We start from the raw sequence: 17,963 nt of genomic DNA, 5'->3' as shown, positions 1-17,963 counted from the left end.
TAAGATGGCGCCATTATAAGTAACTCAAGCAAGAAAATTCCACATATTTTCCAATAACACAACTCAATTCGACATATGGAAAATAAATCAAATAGCTAGATACATTTTCGATTCTAAATTTCACTCAAATCAACAAAAAAGCTTCATTTCAATTAAATCAAATAATCACCTTACTATGACGGTCGAGATCCTTGATTGATTTAGTTCTGCCATCATTATGATCATTATCGTCACCACTTTCCTGCACCACATCACTCAATTCAGTATAATTTCAACAATCCGCCAAAACAATTGAAATTCAAACAAAAAATTAAGCAACTGAAGAACTTTTTAATACACATAGAACCTTATTTCATGGACATAGAACCTTATTTCATGCACATATAATTTTATTTCATGCCCATTTAACACTTATTTCATGCACATAGAACCTTATTTCATGCACATATAATTTTATATCATTCCCATTTAACACTTATTTCATGCACATAGAACCTTATTTCATGCACATATAACCTTATTTCATGCACATATAATCTTATTTCATGCCCATATAAAATTTAGGACAGGATTAAAAGTAGGGGACAGGGATCCTAAAATTTAGGACGGGAAAGGGTTTAAAGTTGCGTTACATTAAGCTGTCAAAATTACTGTTACTTAGCTTATTTTTATGCGACAATGTCATTTTTACATAGTTCATGCATTTGCAATATTGTTTAATGCACATATATCGCTTTTTCATGCTTGTGCAAGGCTGCTTCATGCACTGATAAGGCTATTAAACTCAAAACTCATACCATTTTTTTTGTTTGATAAAGAGATAAAACATAAAAAAAGAGACAAGACTATGCAGATTTTCTTACTCGAAGTACTTAGGTCGACACCGTCATTTTATTTTGCAGTTATACCACTAGAACAAGGGGTGAATACGGATAAAAAAGGAAGAGCTTAGCCCAAGGTTGACAGACAATGGCCATGTTTGTCCTATCCGAGCAGCTATCAAGTAGGTGGAAGATTTTTGACACGAGATCTGGATCATTAAAAACATCATATGATTGATTACGACTACCATTGACCTCGACATCTTTAACTTGGCTCATCCAACTCAGAGATTCTGTATTGTTTTTGACATAATTCTCAATAAAGAGTGCTCTATCTACATCCTCGAGATTAACTACCCAACCTTTGCACTAATTTTCCGTATTTTTCTATATGCATAATTGAAAAGGGTGAAGATTTTTAAATAGTGGAAAACTGTAAAATATACTTTAATCGGTACAACAATTATTAACTTTAATAGCTCAAAACATATAATAAATCTGTATTGTTTGAAGTTGAAATATAAACAATTTCAGCAGCAAATCAACAAAATCCGGCTTAGTTGACAACAAAACATCCATTTCAACAGACAGAACACAATAATCGACATTTGAAAAAAAATAGAACTTGCTGACTAATAATTGAAGTTTCAAGCTATTTTAAGCTGTAGAAAAGTAATGTAAGCAAAAGTTCAACAATTTCCGAGCATAAAATTTAACAACTACTACTAACTGTAATGTGATGAAAAGTAATATATACCAGAAACAGCGAGCCTTTTTCGGTAATTTCCGCTGGTTTTACTTTGTTGCACTACAAACCTAGAAATTTCATAAAGAAGAATTTGTCATATAACAACAATTAATTAGCTTAATTAGGGAATTAGGGTTAATAGCATGACACAAATTGATGAATATGAGGAAAAATTACATCAATAAACAAATTAGGGAATGTTTGGAGTAGAATCGCCATTAACTTGACAAGCATATTACCTTAATTTGAAAGGATGAACCTCGTTGATGGCGGTTGAAGCGGATTGGAAGTTCGGAAATGCTGGTAAGAATGAGTTGAACCTTATTTGAGAAGTGAATTTGAGAAGTACGATGATCGGAGAGGATGATCGGAGCGAATAATCAGACAGGATGATCGTCGAATAGAGAGAGAGAGAAAGATGAGTGAGAATGCATCTGTGTAAATGAATTGGAGTGAAGAGTTTGGGGGAAGGGGAGACGTCGGTCATTGTTTTTTTTTAATTTTGTTAAATCAGCGCTCATCTCATATCTAATTTTAGTTAGATGTGAGTGGTTCTCACAGTTCTCATTATCTTGATGGTTCTCATAGGATCCCGAATCTATATATATATATATATATATATATATATATATATATATATATATATATATATATATATATATATATATATATATATATATATATATATATATATATATATATATATGGGATCCTATGAACGACTATTCAGTGAGAACGCACTAGATACATTAGAATATATATAAAAGGTGTACTTTTTTTTTTTTTACCAAATCTCATATACACTTTTAACTAAAGTAGGTACACTTTTTTACCAAAATTCTATATACGCATTTTAAGAATGTAGATACTTTTTTTTTCTTACCAAATCTCATATACACTTTTTAACTAAAGTAGGTACACTTTTTTACCAAAATTCTATATACGCATTTTAAGAATGTAGATACTTTTTTTTTTCTTACCAAATCTCATATACACTTTTAACTAAAGTAGGTACACTTTTTTACCAAAATTCTGTATACGCATTTTAACAATATAGATACACTTTTTTCCAGATACACTTTATAACAATACAAGTACATTTTTTTTCGATTTTTTTTTACAGTTACTAGATACATTAAAATACATGTCAGATACGTTTTTTTTCTACCAAATCTCAGGTACACTTTAGACACTCGTAGGTACACTTTTTCATAAATTCTAGATACATTAAAATACATGTTAGATACGTTTTTTTTTTACCAAATCTCAGATACACTTTAGACACTCGTAAGTACACTTTTTCATGAATTCTAGATACAATTTATAACAAATCATGTACATTTTTTTTCCAATTATTTTTTTACTGCTACTAGATACATTAAAATACATGTTAAATACGTTTTTTTTACTAAATCACATATACACTTTTTTTTACAAAATAAAAAAAATACATTTTTTCATATAAATTGTAGATACACTTTACAACAATGTAGTTACACTTTTTTCCGTCCTAGGTACACTTTCCCCAATCTTTACCATGGTAACCATCGATGAGCGGAGACGTAAACTAAAACGCTAATATCACCTTTGATTTAACTCCACTACCCACAATTTCAATAAAAAACACTAATAATATTAATATTAGTCACTCCCATTCCCTATTAATTAATGAATTATAGGTCAAAATTCTTCGGAGTAACTAACAAACAAAGATGTTCAAATTCACAATTAAGTCACTATACAACAACTCTTCGACGACGGCTTTAACAAACATGAGCAACAATTCACCAAACTCTCCATCAATGGTGATTTCACCAGGCAACTTCATCTTCTTCATCCTTCTACATTAATCTTGATGAACATAGCAAGAGAACATGAATATGGAAGATGAAGAAGATGAAGATTAGATGAGAGGGAGAAAGAATCGTATGATTAATGAAAGAGAGTAAAGTTGTATATTGATTGAATATAGATTTTGTGTGTTACAAGCTGTGTCTTACAATGATAATAGGACTTTCCTTATATAGTCGGGTTGACCGACCTAATTTATATAACTGACTAATCATCAGTAATTATAACTAATTACTGTGTTTATAACTAATTCTATGTGTATTACTCCAACAAATCTGCTTTCTCCCTCCACCTGTAACGAAGCAACTCGCAATCACTTCAAAGACTTCGGCAAAGACAAACTCGACAACTCGCCACCGATCAAGAACTAATTCACCTTCTTAACTCGGTCTGATTTTCTCTTAATCTCCACCGTCCTATCCTTTCCCCTCTCTCTCCTCTCCATTTCCACCACCGACATCATCTTTCAAAACACCTCTCATATTCGTCCGATCTCGCCGCCACCATTACTTAACGCTTCCGACAATTCCTCATCAGTGATTAGCGGACGAAATAATTAACGACTCAACCTCCGAATCAGCAACATTTCCACCGTTGTTAACTAGAACGGAGGTTGAATGGATGTGACGAGATTTTTGGGGATTTCGAATCGGGGAATTTTGGGATTTAGATTTGAAGAAATATAATGTAAAATGTTGTTTAACTTAGTTTAATGTAATCATACCAAAAAAAACATGACATTACCTACAACAATGATGACAAAAAAAATATATAAAAAAAATAAAAAACTAATCGGCTATAATGATCAGACCATATAACATTAATATAAGAATAACTAAGCAATTCAAGTGGAAAAGATTACGCTCTTTCCCATTTCAGTCAATTAATGCAGCAATTAAATTAATCAGAGATTCATCAAATGGTCGTACACTTGAGTGAGTGTTACTTCATCAAAAACATCATGGGTTGATACATTATCGCCGTCATCAATCCTTCACACCACCACCACCACCGTCGATCATGTCATGTCTGTCAATAACAACATATTTGATTCGAAATTTCCCAATTATTCCCCTGAGACAGTAGCACCACCGATAAATCCGGCATAAAAAGGTACGACAAACATCATCACAATTCGAACCACCAAACCAAACCAAGGTTCGATGCACCACTCAGTCTACTCCTCCTCTATTTGCGCATCTGGTGATGTCGCCGATGTTATGCGGTGTTGCCAGTGATGTGGACGGTAGTGTGGTTGTCAACGATGGCCGACTATGGTTTTGGTGATAGGTGGAGAAGGAGATGGTGGCGTTGTTCATGTGTAGCTTGCTTTCATGGTCAACAATTGTGAATTAGGAGGAAATAAGTTATTGAAATTGAATTTGTCTCGAGTAATTGAAAACGGCATTAGAGTTGTATCAATTGAAAGTAGCAGGGGCTTGAAGGTTTGAATGGTATAATTAATTGATGTGTTTAATTTGGAGATTTAATATCAGCCATTCATTCCCTTTAATCACGGGAGGAGAGTTGTTCTCACCGGATCCTAAATATATATATATATATATATATATATATATATATATATATATATAAACTGGGTTGAAGCGTTGTATTATAAAATTACATATAATAATTACGGTGATTTGATTTTAAATTTATATAAAAAAATTGATAAAAATTCTAAAATGTAAATAAATACGTTCATTCCGAAAAATGCTTTCATATGAGTATAATTTTTATTACATTTATTGAAATATTTTGATATGTAGAGATGATTAAAGTGAGTGTCTCACAATGTTTTAAATTTATGTAAAATAAACATTTTGAGAAAGTTATAAAACTTAGACCACTAAATCCATTAAGAAGAATTTATTTGGAAGAATCACTGAATTTATTAAAAACGGAACTTAAAGAAAACTACTAAGAGAATAGTGTGGGAATGAAAAAAATTATATTGCAGGAAATTGAATACATATGATCGAGATTCGAAATTTTGGTAGGGTTATATAGTTTGATAACGAGTATGTACACAGTGATTGCGATTGCATTTGAATAATTAAAACAAAAATAATAAATATTAAGTAATATAGTATTATAAACGACATGTAAAAGTACAAAATACTTTACAATTTTCTTTAATATTTTCAATTAAATATGTATACATAAATATAAAATATTAATTATGACTAACTAAATATTACTTTTAGTTAAATATTTTATATGTTGTCTTTTAAATACTTTGAAGTTAAACCTCAAAAAATAATATTTGAGAAAGTTCAACCTATTTTATTTATAGTTAAACTCTTAAACATCATTATATATAGTTGTTTAAAAAAAATAAAAGGTGCAAATTTCTTACAGATATGTTTGACACATAGCACATGGAAGACATAATCAAAACATTCGAATAAGTTGAGTTTAGACTCTATATATTTGATACATAAATATCACATACAATTTATACATAGAAAATTAAAAATTACATAAAATTCTATTCACATTATTTTGAACAATTTTAATTGATTTTGAACATACCGTATCATGAAATGATATAATTTCAGAACTTAGTGTTGATTGTTGCATTTTCCGAATAAATTTTATTTTAATTAATATGATATTTGATCAGTCACAAATTTATTTATAAAACGTTGATCATGGATAATTAATTATCACTTATTGGTTTTAATTAAAATTATATTTTTTTATTTTAAAACATTAAAGTTAAACCTAAAAGAATTAATTTGAGAAAAAATAATTTATTTTTATTTATAAGTAAAAATATTAAAGCTTATATATGAATTATATTATTTTTCGTCAACTATAATAATAAAATTACAAAATAGGCCGCGCGAAGCGCGGGATACTACCTAGTAGACATGTATTTTTATTATTTTTGTATCATCTTAGAGTTAATTTGTTTTACTCATGTTCTCTTTTAACATGCATTTTTATTATTTTCGTATCATCTTAGAGCTCATTTGTTTTACTCATGTTCTCTTTTAATTTCCATTATAATATGTTTACTATATTGGTCAATATTACTCATTTGATAATGTTTTATATATACTCGATATAACTTATGCAATTTTGTATTCCGTAGACATCTGTTATTGGCATACTACTAACTTGTACAATTGATTGATTTTCAGGAGGATGACATACTTGGATATTAATACATGAAAAATGACAACTGACGAGTATGCGTATTTTTTTATGAGGTAGCAAGATGTTTTTTAATTTTTTTTTTCCTGAAATTTGTTTTTTATTTTTTTGGAGATTTTCCTATTTTAATTATCAATACATGACAATTGGTGAATATAGAATATAATTTAAGAATTTTTATTTTTATTTATTTTAGATATTAGGAGGATGAGAACATATGGATGATCAAGCCTAAAGCTCTTGAATGGAGTAATTACCATATTGAGGATGTATTTTGATGTCACAATGTTGATCATTTTAATTGTTATTAACCTATCTATATTTCAAGGCACTTGTCAAAGCTGAATGGGCAAAGAGGATTCGTGGGATCTCTATGTACCAGATTGTTACCAAACTCAGGAATCTTAAACAACCTTTGAGACTTCTTAATAAGAATAGATATTTTGATATTGAGAAAGCTACTGGAGTTGCAAGGCACCAATTGAATAGTCTTCAAACTCAAATGCATCTTCAGCCAGATAACTCGGGGATCATCCAAGCCGAGAAAGAGGCTGCTAGGAATTATTATGGGCTCCAGAAAGCTTGCTTTAGTTTCCTGCAGCAGAAGGCTAAAACAGATTGGTTAAGGGAGGGAGATGAGAACACTGCCATTTATCATAGGAAAATCAAAGTTAGGCAAGTTCACAACAAGGTCCTTCAGGTTAAGGATATGCATGGTAGAAGCCACACTGAACCTAAGGCCATTGAAAAGGCTTTTTTAGGTTATTATAAAGAGCTCTTGAGTACAAGTAAAACTGTCAACCATGTTCATATTCCTACAGTAAGGTCAGGTAATCTTGTCTCTGAAGAACATGTTTCTGATTTACTGAGTCCTGTCACTTTTGAAGAGGTCAAACAATGTTTCTTTTACATTCCTTCCTCTAAATTCTCTGGCCTTGATGGCTATACCAGACAATTTTTTAAGGATTCCTGGGACATTGTAGGGAAGGATATATTCACTGCCATTCAAAAAATTTTTACCAATGGAAAAATACTCAAACAAATCAACACTACTAATATCACCCTCATTCCAAAAAATTCCCAATCCTAGTAGTGTTATGGATTTTAGACTCATTGCTTGTTGCAATACCATTTACAAATGTATCTCAAAACTTTTGTGCACAAGACTGGGCAAGGTACTCCCTGATATTTTTAACTGTAGTCAAGGAGGGTTTATAAAAGGGATAAATATTGTTGAGAATGTGCTTATATGTCAAGATATTGTGAGACTCTATAAAAGGAAAGTTGCCTCCCCTCGTTGTCTCATAAAGATTGATCTTAGGAAGACTTATGATACTGTAGAATGGGAATTTCTTTCTCAAATGTTAACTGCCTTGAAGTTCCCTAAGAAATTTATTACTCTTGTTATGACCTGTGTGACCACCACTTCATACTCCTTGAATTTGAATGGAAATGTTTTTGGATTCTTTAAAGGATGCAGAGGACTTAGGCAGGGGGATCCTCTTTCCCCTCTTCTCTTTACTTTATGTATGGAATATTTGTCTAGAGTTCTTATGGTGGTGGGGCAACAATCAGACTTCAAATTTCACCCCTTATGTTGTCCTCTCCAGCTCAATCATCTCCTCTTTGCTCATGATCTCCTTCTTTTTTCAAGAGGAGATGAGCACTCCATTATGTGGCTCCTGAGAGATTTCTATACTTTTTCTGCCTCCTCTGGTATGTGCATGAATAAAGACGAATCAGATATCTATTTCAATGGGATGCAATAGAGTTCTATGGATAATATACTGCAGGTCTCGGGGCTTAAATGAGGTACCCTCCCTTTCAGATACCTGGGAGTGCCAATATCTTCTAAGAAACTTACAAAGAATGAAGGGATGAAGCTTCTTGATAAGATTACTGTTAGGATAAGATCATGGGTGCAAAATGTTTGTCTTATGCAAGGAGATTAGTTTTAGTTAACTCTGTGTTATCTGGTTTACACTCTTATTGGTCTTCCATTTTTCTCATCCCCAAAGGTATCCTCAATAAAATTGATGCCATTTGTAGGAACTACCTTTGGGGTGGAAATGACACATATATGAGAGCTCCTAATGTGAAATTGGATACTTGCTTCACTCCTAAAGCTGAAGGGGGTTTGGGAATTAAAGCCTCAAAAACCTGGAACAAAGCTTTACTAGGCAAGTATGTGTTGTAGATAGATACTAAAAAGGATCATTTGTGGATGAGGTGGATCAATCATGTGTATATGAAAGGGAGTGATTGGACTAGTTATGAGTCACCTGCTGATTGTAGCTGGTCTTGGAAAAAGATTGCTCACATGCTCAAATTGTTTGCACTTGTCTGTACTACTGGAAAATGGTTAGGAGATGACAAAGTTTATAGGGTACAAGATGGGTACAATTGGTTGAGAATTAATTACCTAAGCTCAACTGGACTTGTGCCTGTTGGAATCATCGTAACATACCTAAAACTTCTTTTCTTTTCTGGCAGCTATGAAAGGGAGACTGTTGATGAGGGATAGACTTATTCAGATGGGCTGTGGAGTGGACTCTACCTGTTATTTGTGTGGTACTTGTAATGAAAATCATAATCATCTCTTTTATGCTTGCTATTTCAGTCAGAAGTGCATTAACATCCTGCAATTGCAGCTGCAAGTACACTTCCCTCCTGATAACCTTAGTATCTGGCTTAACAAACAGCATGGAGGGACAAAATTGCAAAAAAGATTGGTCTATGCTGTCCATGTTGCAGTTGTGTATGAAATATGGAGAGTTAGGAATAAGGCTAGAGTGGATCATGTGCTAATTCGTCCCCAATATTTGGTTATGCAGGCTTTGAAAGACACGGTTTTCAGATTCTTGGCTAATAATTGTGGGAAATTGACGGCAAAGGAAAGGGCCTGGGTAGAGACCATTTAACACTCATAGAATGATTGTTACAAATTACTATTTTTTGTTTTGATGTAAAGGTTGCATTGACAAACATTGTATTAGTGATTTTTTGATGTATAATATTTACCATTTACCAAAAAAAAAAAAAAACTATCTATATTTGTTCCAATAAATTATCTTATAGGCTTTTGGTCTATTAGTTATTCTTATTCTTTTTAGTTGTGGTGATAGTATGACTAATAAGGTTGTCCTCGGTTACTAGCTGATCAATTGAGTAAAGTCTCATATATTCGCTAGAAAGAACAACTTTTAATATGCCATCTAAGTTGTTTATATATTTCTTAAGTATTAGATGTACGGATGATGTTTCATTTATTATTAATATTTATACTTTACCACTTACGATATTATATTTCCGTTGTTATATAAAGTTCAAAGTACCGAAAAATGTGTGAAGTAAATCATCAATTGAATCCTTAGTTATGGTTGCTTTCGATGAGCAATCTATACACTTTATTATGGATGTGTATGAAGGATTTCAGTGTTTTGAACAATATACAAATAAGAAAACCTAAGAGATTATTGGAAGACAAACATTTTAAAATCAACATAGAGATTCTTACAGCAATCAAACAATAGTTCAAGATTTTTTTTTCCAAAAGTAAATTAATTCACCGAGTATAAGTGTGTAGTATTTCAAAGCTTTTCGATTGAGCGTTGCATAATACATAAGAAATATAGGTGCTAATAATACTACAACTTGGTTTGTTGTTTCATAACAATGAATACCTTTTTTCTGAAATTTGTCAGAATTTATTAAAAATAAAGTGTATTCATAACAATTTTTAAGAAAGTGTTGTAGCATACTTTTCCTAAAAATTTCAACTATAAGATCGATTTACGATTAATATGTGCAAGGTTATTAGCCTCCTATAGGATTTTTTTTTTTTTTTGAGGAGAGCCTCTTATAGTTTTTATCATTACTCATTAGTGTTTTAGCTCTTGCGTCTCTCGCGGAAATTCTTTCTCAATTGTTAGCTTTAGATAATTATCTTATCTTTTAGAGGTCATAGTGTGTCTGCAATAAAATTGAGCCAAGCTGAATTTATACTTCTTAAAGTAATGGGGTAGGATTGTAAAGTTAGCCGTAAATTTGTTTATTTTTAGTTTAAATTCATTTTAAACTTTATTTTAGCGAGAGGCGCAAGAGCTAAAACACTAATGAGTATTGCGCTAAAACACTAATGAGTAATATTCAAGGTTATTATGCGATATCTAAGATTTGTACTCCCTACATAGTGAACAAACACATTTCGTGATTTTTCATAGGCTACAAAACTAGTTAACAGTTATGAATATATTAAAAACATCCTCAAAACATTCTATCACTATTAAAAAAATGTGAGACTGAAAGTCTAATGTTACAATTAAGTGAAGATAGGGTTTCCTTCAATAAAGTTTGAACTTTTTTGCCATAATGGATAATTATATTTGATCATCGACGATCTCAAGTGTTTTAACAACATTCGACAATATCGAGAACGAATTATATAATACAAATGCTTGTCATATTCTTCTTATTTCTTCTACTTCTCTCTTATCTCTTAATTTCTCGCGTATTTGATTTCAACTCATCACAAATCAAAATATTAAAAGTTTTTGAAAAATCAAGCCAACATAAAATATATAGGTGGAAATGGACAGACTTGATCTCATAACAGTTGAATATGAAAAGTTTGGCATTAAAGAGGGAGACATTATTGTTATTGTGGAGAGGATATTGATTACTACTTTGTCTTTCATTTTTTTACTTTTTTTTTAAATTTTTTTTTTAATATTTTGCACGTGATTACATTCCTTCACGCTTCATTTTATTGACTATTCAATCTAGCTTTTTTATGTTATTGTATAGATTGGTTCAGTGAATAAGTGGATAAATCAATCAATCAACGAATTAAGTTAGTGTAGACAATCAATAAGATCATGGTATATATTACAGTATAGAGTTTGACAACATGAGTTAAAGTTTATATAGGGGTTGTCACTCCTTTTTGTACTAACAATCGAAAAACATGAATTTTAATTTTAAAAGGTTTGTTATTTTCTCAATTTAATTTATTGCGTAATTGATTTTCCGCTTAAAATTTCCAGTTTATGTTTTACTCAATATCGAATATTGGTGTTAGCTACCACAAGTTATTGGTTGAATATAAGTTCTTGTGTAAGGCAGCTTTATACAAATTTTTTGTAAATTGAGTCTTTAATAACTAATTTTTCATTCAAATGAGTCATAATATTTGGTTTAAAAAGATCCATTTTATACAATTTCAGCGTAAAACAACCGTGTATATAAGAATTGTTATTTGTTGAATGTGTATGAAACGTATAAGTAAGAGATTCATAGGATGATAGACAAGAATTTTTTTTTGTAATTATTTAATCATCCTTATAAAAGTTGGATCATGATTATAGTTTTTGAAATAAGAGGGTATTTGTTAATTATGTTTTATGTATATTCCCAAACTTCTTAGATAGACCGTAATAGATCAAGAAATTTATCAAGATTGATTAAGGTTGACTTATCATTACTTATCACTTTGGTTACTGAGTTTTGCCCTTACACTTGTAATACAAAACATACATATTGTTCTCATGTTAATTGGAATAGTACAAGTTAATCTTTCTCTAACATTAACATGGTATCAGGCTTTTCAAGTTTTGTCCAAACCCTAACCCCTTTCCTAGTTCATTCCGTCGTTTACTATGGACTCAAGGATGATAAGTGTTAATTACACTATTTGGCCTGGGTTACGTGGCACGAGATGAGTGGGTAATTAAATAAATAAATGGAGCCATGACATACATGGAGGAGTCGGGCCCTTGGACTAAAAGGAGAGAAATACGGGAGAAGACTAATGACTGCTAGGACCCGTGAAGCTACTAAACTCTACCTTGAGGAGCAAGATAACTAAATGGAAGACCCTAATAAATCTACTAAAGTTTATTCACTACAAATACAAGGAGGCAAAGAAGGAGAAATGATCCATATTCATCGAAACAAGTAAAAGCAACACAGACTTACATATAAATAACCCTCCAAAAATCACCTATATCCATCTGGCGGTGTACATCACACCTCTAATGATCATCCTTTGATCAAGTTTAATACCTACCAAATCATCATTAAGTAATGATTATCAATCATTATCAGAGGAGCACAAAATAACCAAGCTCACCATTGTTACCACGTACTGCCAAATCAATACTATCCAATTTAATCCTTTTCATGCCATCACAATTAACCAATCACTAATATCCCACAAAGTCAGCCAAAATAGCCACAGTAATACCCATCATCCGTACACTTTGCAAGATTCTCGGCCGTTCGTACGTATAAACTCCGAACCATTACCAAGCGAGGATCTGTCCATTATACATTATATATTGTACTCATGCTCTGATTATCATATAGTGGATTATTGCTGCGATACCAACTCCCCCCGCGGTTGTTTCCCATGCCGGGTTTTCTTCGTCACCAAAATCTCTTGTATCATTATTTCCTTTTTTCGTCCTTGACTTTATTTACATCGTTATTCCGCCATAAATCACATATAATTTAACTCCCCGATACGAGGCTAAAAAGAGTAGGCCACTTTAACCACTACTACAAATATACGCAATAACAACGCCCCATTAACAACGCATATTAACGCGTTATATGTAATACCGTTGTTAATCAGGTTAGCGTATTTTGGCTCAATTTTGTGAAAAGTAATAACAATGGTTATTTCTTTAAAACCCTTGTTATTAGTAATTACAACGAGTTTTATTTGAGAACCGTTGTTAATAGTTGAAAAGTAATAACAACAGTTATTCTTTTTGAACTCTTGTTATTACTTTTAACAACGGTTTTTGTACCTATAACTATTGTTATTACTTTTAACAACAATTTTTTTACATATAACCCTTGTTATTACTTTTAACAACTGTTGGTTTACATATAACCCTTATTATTACCTTTAACAACGGTGTTTTTTACATATAACCCTTGTTATTACTTTCGAACCAAAATATTTTCACAAACAGGATCGTTTATGTTTATTTTCCTTTCTATTATTTATTAATCTTCAACATTCACGGAATGAAAAAATGTTAGAGATAGAGAGAGAAAACCCTAAAAAAACTTGAAAAATTAACCCTAGTTTTTCTGTGCAGCTCTAACAACCATGGCTATCATGACCTTTACTGATAATCAATTCTCACCTTTAGCTTCACCTTCTAAACTCCCACGATCAACTACTAACACAAAAAATCAAAAAAATAAGGGGACGGTGAACGCGACAGCTGAGAAAGTTCCGCAGACGGTCAGTGCTAAGGAGACTACACAGGGGCCTCAAACTGGTGATGCGAGAAAGACAGTGTCTTTGGGGTCTATTGTGGGTATCCATGTTCTTAACCTTGACGAGGGTGTGCCTGACAAACAAGACTCTGGATGGCTACTTCGTCAGGGTGGCAAAAACAAAGTTATGGAGACAATTGTTGAGGAGGAGGAACAGTTGGATCTCCTGAAGTTCACTCCGGATGACATAAAATCTGAGGTAGAATTTTGGAACCAATCTGTTTATTGTTATATCTTAGGGTCTAACCCTCCTATGGAAGTTGTTGAGGATTATGTATATCAGGCTTGGTCTGAGTTTGGTATAGACAGGGTCTCTTTCATGGAGAATGGCGTTTTCTTAGTCAGGTTTACTAAGCCTGCTGGGATGTCTTCTCTTCTGAATACTGGTTATTATTTCTTTGATAACAAGCCTATAGTGATTAAGCCTTGGAGTGTGGATGTATACCTTGTGAAGAAAAAAAATTGATATGGTCCCTGTTTGGGTGCGGTTAACAGGAATACCTCTGAAGTTCTGGGGGGACTGCTTAGTGCCTATTGCAGGACTTGTGGGTAACTTTGTTAGAAAGGACATTGCTACTACTGAAAAAAAGAGATTGAGTTATGCTCGTGTCCTGGTTGAATTTAAGATGGACCAACATTTACCAGACAAAATCCAATTCCTTGATGAAACTGGGAATGTAGTGGTTGTTCAGGTGACTTATAAATGGAGACCTGTTTCTTGTGAGGGTTATAAGGGATTTGGCCATGACAAACAGCAGTGTCGAAAGGCTAAGACTAAGGTCCAATCAAAAGGAAAACCAAATCCCCCTCCTGAGAAACAAAAGAGACAAGCTTGGAGGCCAGTGCAAAAACAGGTGGATCCCCCTAGAGCTAAACGTTCAATTGTGTTTGCCCCTGAGGGGTTCCCTCCTCTGGTAAGACCTAGTGTTACTACTCCTGCTATGTATATCATGAAACTCAATAAGCAGGGTGGATTTACTGAGATTATAGCTTCTGGTAGAAAAGGTTCTCTTTCTTTCTTAGATGCTTTGAATGGCACTACTCCTAAGGGGGAGTGATGCATAGTGGTAAAGACCCCCCTTCTCAACCATCTCATGCATAATCTGGGTTTTTGGAATGTGAGAGGTTTAAATGATCTTAATAAACAAAAATTGGTTAAATGGTTTCTGTATAATAATGGTGTAGGGTTATTTGGTTTACTGGAAACAAAAATAAAGCCTAGAAATCTTTGGAATAAGAGTACTTCTCTTTGTGAAGGTTGGAGTATTACTACTAATAGTAGTTGGCATAAGGGGGGTCGTATTTGGGTTTTGTGGAAACCTGAACTATTCATAGTTAATGTCCTAGCTTATAATGCTCAATATATCCACATGAGAGTGACTTCTAGGACTGATGATAATAGCTCTCTTCTTACTATGATTTATGCTCATAATGATCTATATGAGAGAGTTGAACTCTGGACTTTCCTGAAGCATATTGCTTTGACTTGTAATGAACCTTGGCTCTGGGCTGGGGACTTTAACACTGTGCTGAGCCCAGTGGAGAGGCTTGGGGGTCATACTTCTGAAGCTGAAATGCAACATTTTCAGGAATGTGTATCTCTGTGCTGTGTTGAGGATCTGCAGGCTACTGGGGCTATGTTCACATGGTCTAACAAGCAGAACCCTGTGGATGGAGTATACAGTAGACTTGATAGGGTGATGGGTAATAATGAATGGATGATGGAATATGGTGACTACTTAGCTCATTTCCACCCTGAAGGAGTGTTTGGACCACTTCCCTTGCACAATTGTTAATAAGAAAGCTGACATGGGTGGAAGGAAAAGCTTTAAATACTTCAACATGTGGGGAAAATCTGAGTTGTTTCTTGATTGTGTGAAGAACATCTGGTGTCAGGTTTACCAGGGGACTAAAATGTTCTCTGTTGTTAAAAAGTTGAAAGCACTAAAGCCTGAACTTAAAGCTCTTAATAAAGATTGTTTCTCTGATATTGAGAATAGCACAGCTCTCACTGCTGCTCTCTTGGAAAAAATTCAGAAGGATTTGGTGGACCATCCAGGTGATATGGAGATGATGCAACAGGAGTTGGTGGTGGCTAATGAGTTGAGGGACCTGATGACAGCTAGGGATAACTTTCTGATTCAGAAAGCTAAGATTCAATGGTCTCTTGAAGGTGACTTGAATACTGCTTATTTTCATAACTCAATCAAAAAAAGAATGATGCAAAATAAAGTTCTTAACATTGAGGATAAGGATGGTAGGAACTGTACTGAGGGGTCTCAAATTCAGCAGGCATTCTTGGTTTATTATTTGGACCTCTTGGGATCTCAGAAGAGCATTATTCATGTTAATGATAGGGTAGTCAGACTGGGGGAATGCTGCAGTCCTGCTCATTGGGAGGTGTTGAGTAAAGCTGTCACAGTAGAGGAAGTTAAGTTACACTTGTTCAGCATCCCTAAGGATAAGTCCCCTGGACCTGATGGCTTTACTAGCCAATTTTATAAGGATGCCTGGGACATAGTTGGCAATGAGGTTTGTGCAGCTGTTTTAGACTTTTTTGATAGTGGTAAGCTGCTCACTCAAATCAATGCTACTATGATTACTCTCATACATAAGACTGACAGACCAACTAGTGTAAAACACTTTCGACCTATTGCTTGCTGTAATGTCATTTACAAGACTATTTCAAAGATTCTGTGTGCTAGATTGGCTGTGGTCCTTCCTGACATTATAAGTAGGAATCAGGGTGCTTTTATTCATGGAAGAAGCATTTTGGAAAACATCCTTATATGCCAGGACCTGGTAAGGATGTACAACAGAGGTAATGCCTCTCCTAGATGCATGTTTAAACTGGATTTACAAAAAGCATATGATTCCATTGAATGGAACTTTATAGAGCAGATGTTGACAGCCTTGAACTTCCCTGATAAATTTAAGCATCTGGTTATGACTTGTGTGAGGACACCTCACTTCTCACTTCATCTGAATGGCTCTTATTTTGGATATTTTGCTGGAAAAAGAGGTTTAAGGCAAGGGGATCCTATTTCTCCCTTGCTCTTTACAATTTGTATGGAGTACTTATCAAGGGTCCTGATGTATGCAACTCAGAAATGGTTCTTCAGATTTCACCCTCTTTGTAGAAGCCTTAAATTGACTCATTTGCTGTTTGCAGATGATTTGTTACTCTTCTGTAGAGGGGATGTTAGATCTATTATGCTGTTGCTTAGAGCCTTCTCTACATTTTCTGCTACTTCTGGACTGGTGGTGAATGAGGCTAAGTCTGAAGTAGTTTTTGCCGGGGTTCCTGCTGACCTGAGACATGATATTGTGCAAATCTCAGGTTTTCAAGAAGGCTGTCTACCCTTTAAATACCTTGGCATACCTATCCAACCTGGTAGACTCACAAAGCAGGATTGTAATATTTTGGTGGAAAGGATTGTCACTAGGATAAGAGGGATTGGGGCTAGGAAGCTTAGCTATTCAGGCAGACTGATTTTGATTAATTATATCCTCAATACTCTTCATAATTATTGGGCCTCCATTTTTCTGATTCCTAAAATGATCATAAGGAGGATTGTGGCTATATGCAGAAATTATTTGTGGGATGGGGGTACAGAGTACCAGAGGGCTCCTCTTGTGTCTTGGTCCACTGTTTGCTGCAGTAAAAAATCTGGAGGATTGGGTGTGAAGGATGCTGAAAGTTGGAACATTGCTACTGTTGGGAAGCTTGTAAATTGGATCTACACTAAGGCTGATAGACTTTGGGTTCAATGGATTGATTATATTTATCTGAAAGGGTCTGACTGGTCTACTTATGTGCCTTCTAGTGACTCCAATTGGAATTGGAGGAACATCTGTAAGATCAGGATCAAATTGAATGCTGGTTTTGTGGATAACTGCTGGGTAGCTGACCCTAAAGGCTACTCAGTTGGGTCTGGTTATACTTGGATACAGAATCAACACCCACCTGTGTCCTGGTATTCTGATGTCTGGGATAGATGGAATATCCCTAAGCATGCCTTTATAGCTTGGTTAATTTCTCATAAGGCACTCAATACTCGAGAAAAGTTATATGCTCATGGGATCTG

At 33.7% G+C, this 17,963-nt stretch overlaps 1 protein-coding gene across 1 annotated transcript; it reads left to right on the top strand.

Annotated features, from left to right (window-relative positions):
• The first annotated feature begins 14,342 nt into the window (after positions 1-14,342).
• LOC141648913 (uncharacterized) lies at positions 14,343-15,671 on the top strand. Its single transcript, XM_074457620.1, has 2 exons — positions 14,343-14,880; positions 15,061-15,671. The coding sequence occupies exons 1-2, from the start codon at positions 14,343-14,345 to the stop codon at positions 15,669-15,671; spliced, it is 1,149 nt and encodes a 382-aa protein (XP_074313721.1).
• Positions 15,672-17,963: the final 2,292 nt, after the last annotated feature.

Source organism: Silene latifolia, chromosome 3, assembly GCF_048544455.1.
Source record: "Silene latifolia isolate original U9 population chromosome 3, ASM4854445v1, whole genome shotgun sequence".
Classification (NCBI taxonomy): Eukaryota; Viridiplantae; Streptophyta; class Magnoliopsida; order Caryophyllales; family Caryophyllaceae; genus Silene; species Silene latifolia.
This window is presented reverse-complemented; position numbering and strand designations above follow the sequence as displayed.

Bases quoted from the DNA above. Each gene is read 5' to 3' on its own strand.
- LOC141648913 (XM_074457620.1), top strand. From the start codon at position 14,343: ATGGTCCCTGTTTGGGTGCGGTTAACAGGAATACCTCTGAAGTTCTGG. The intron at 14,881-15,060 runs GTTCTCTTTCTT...ATAATGGTGTAG, and splicing joins TATAGCTTCTGGTAGAAAAG to GGTTATTTGGTTTACTGGAA.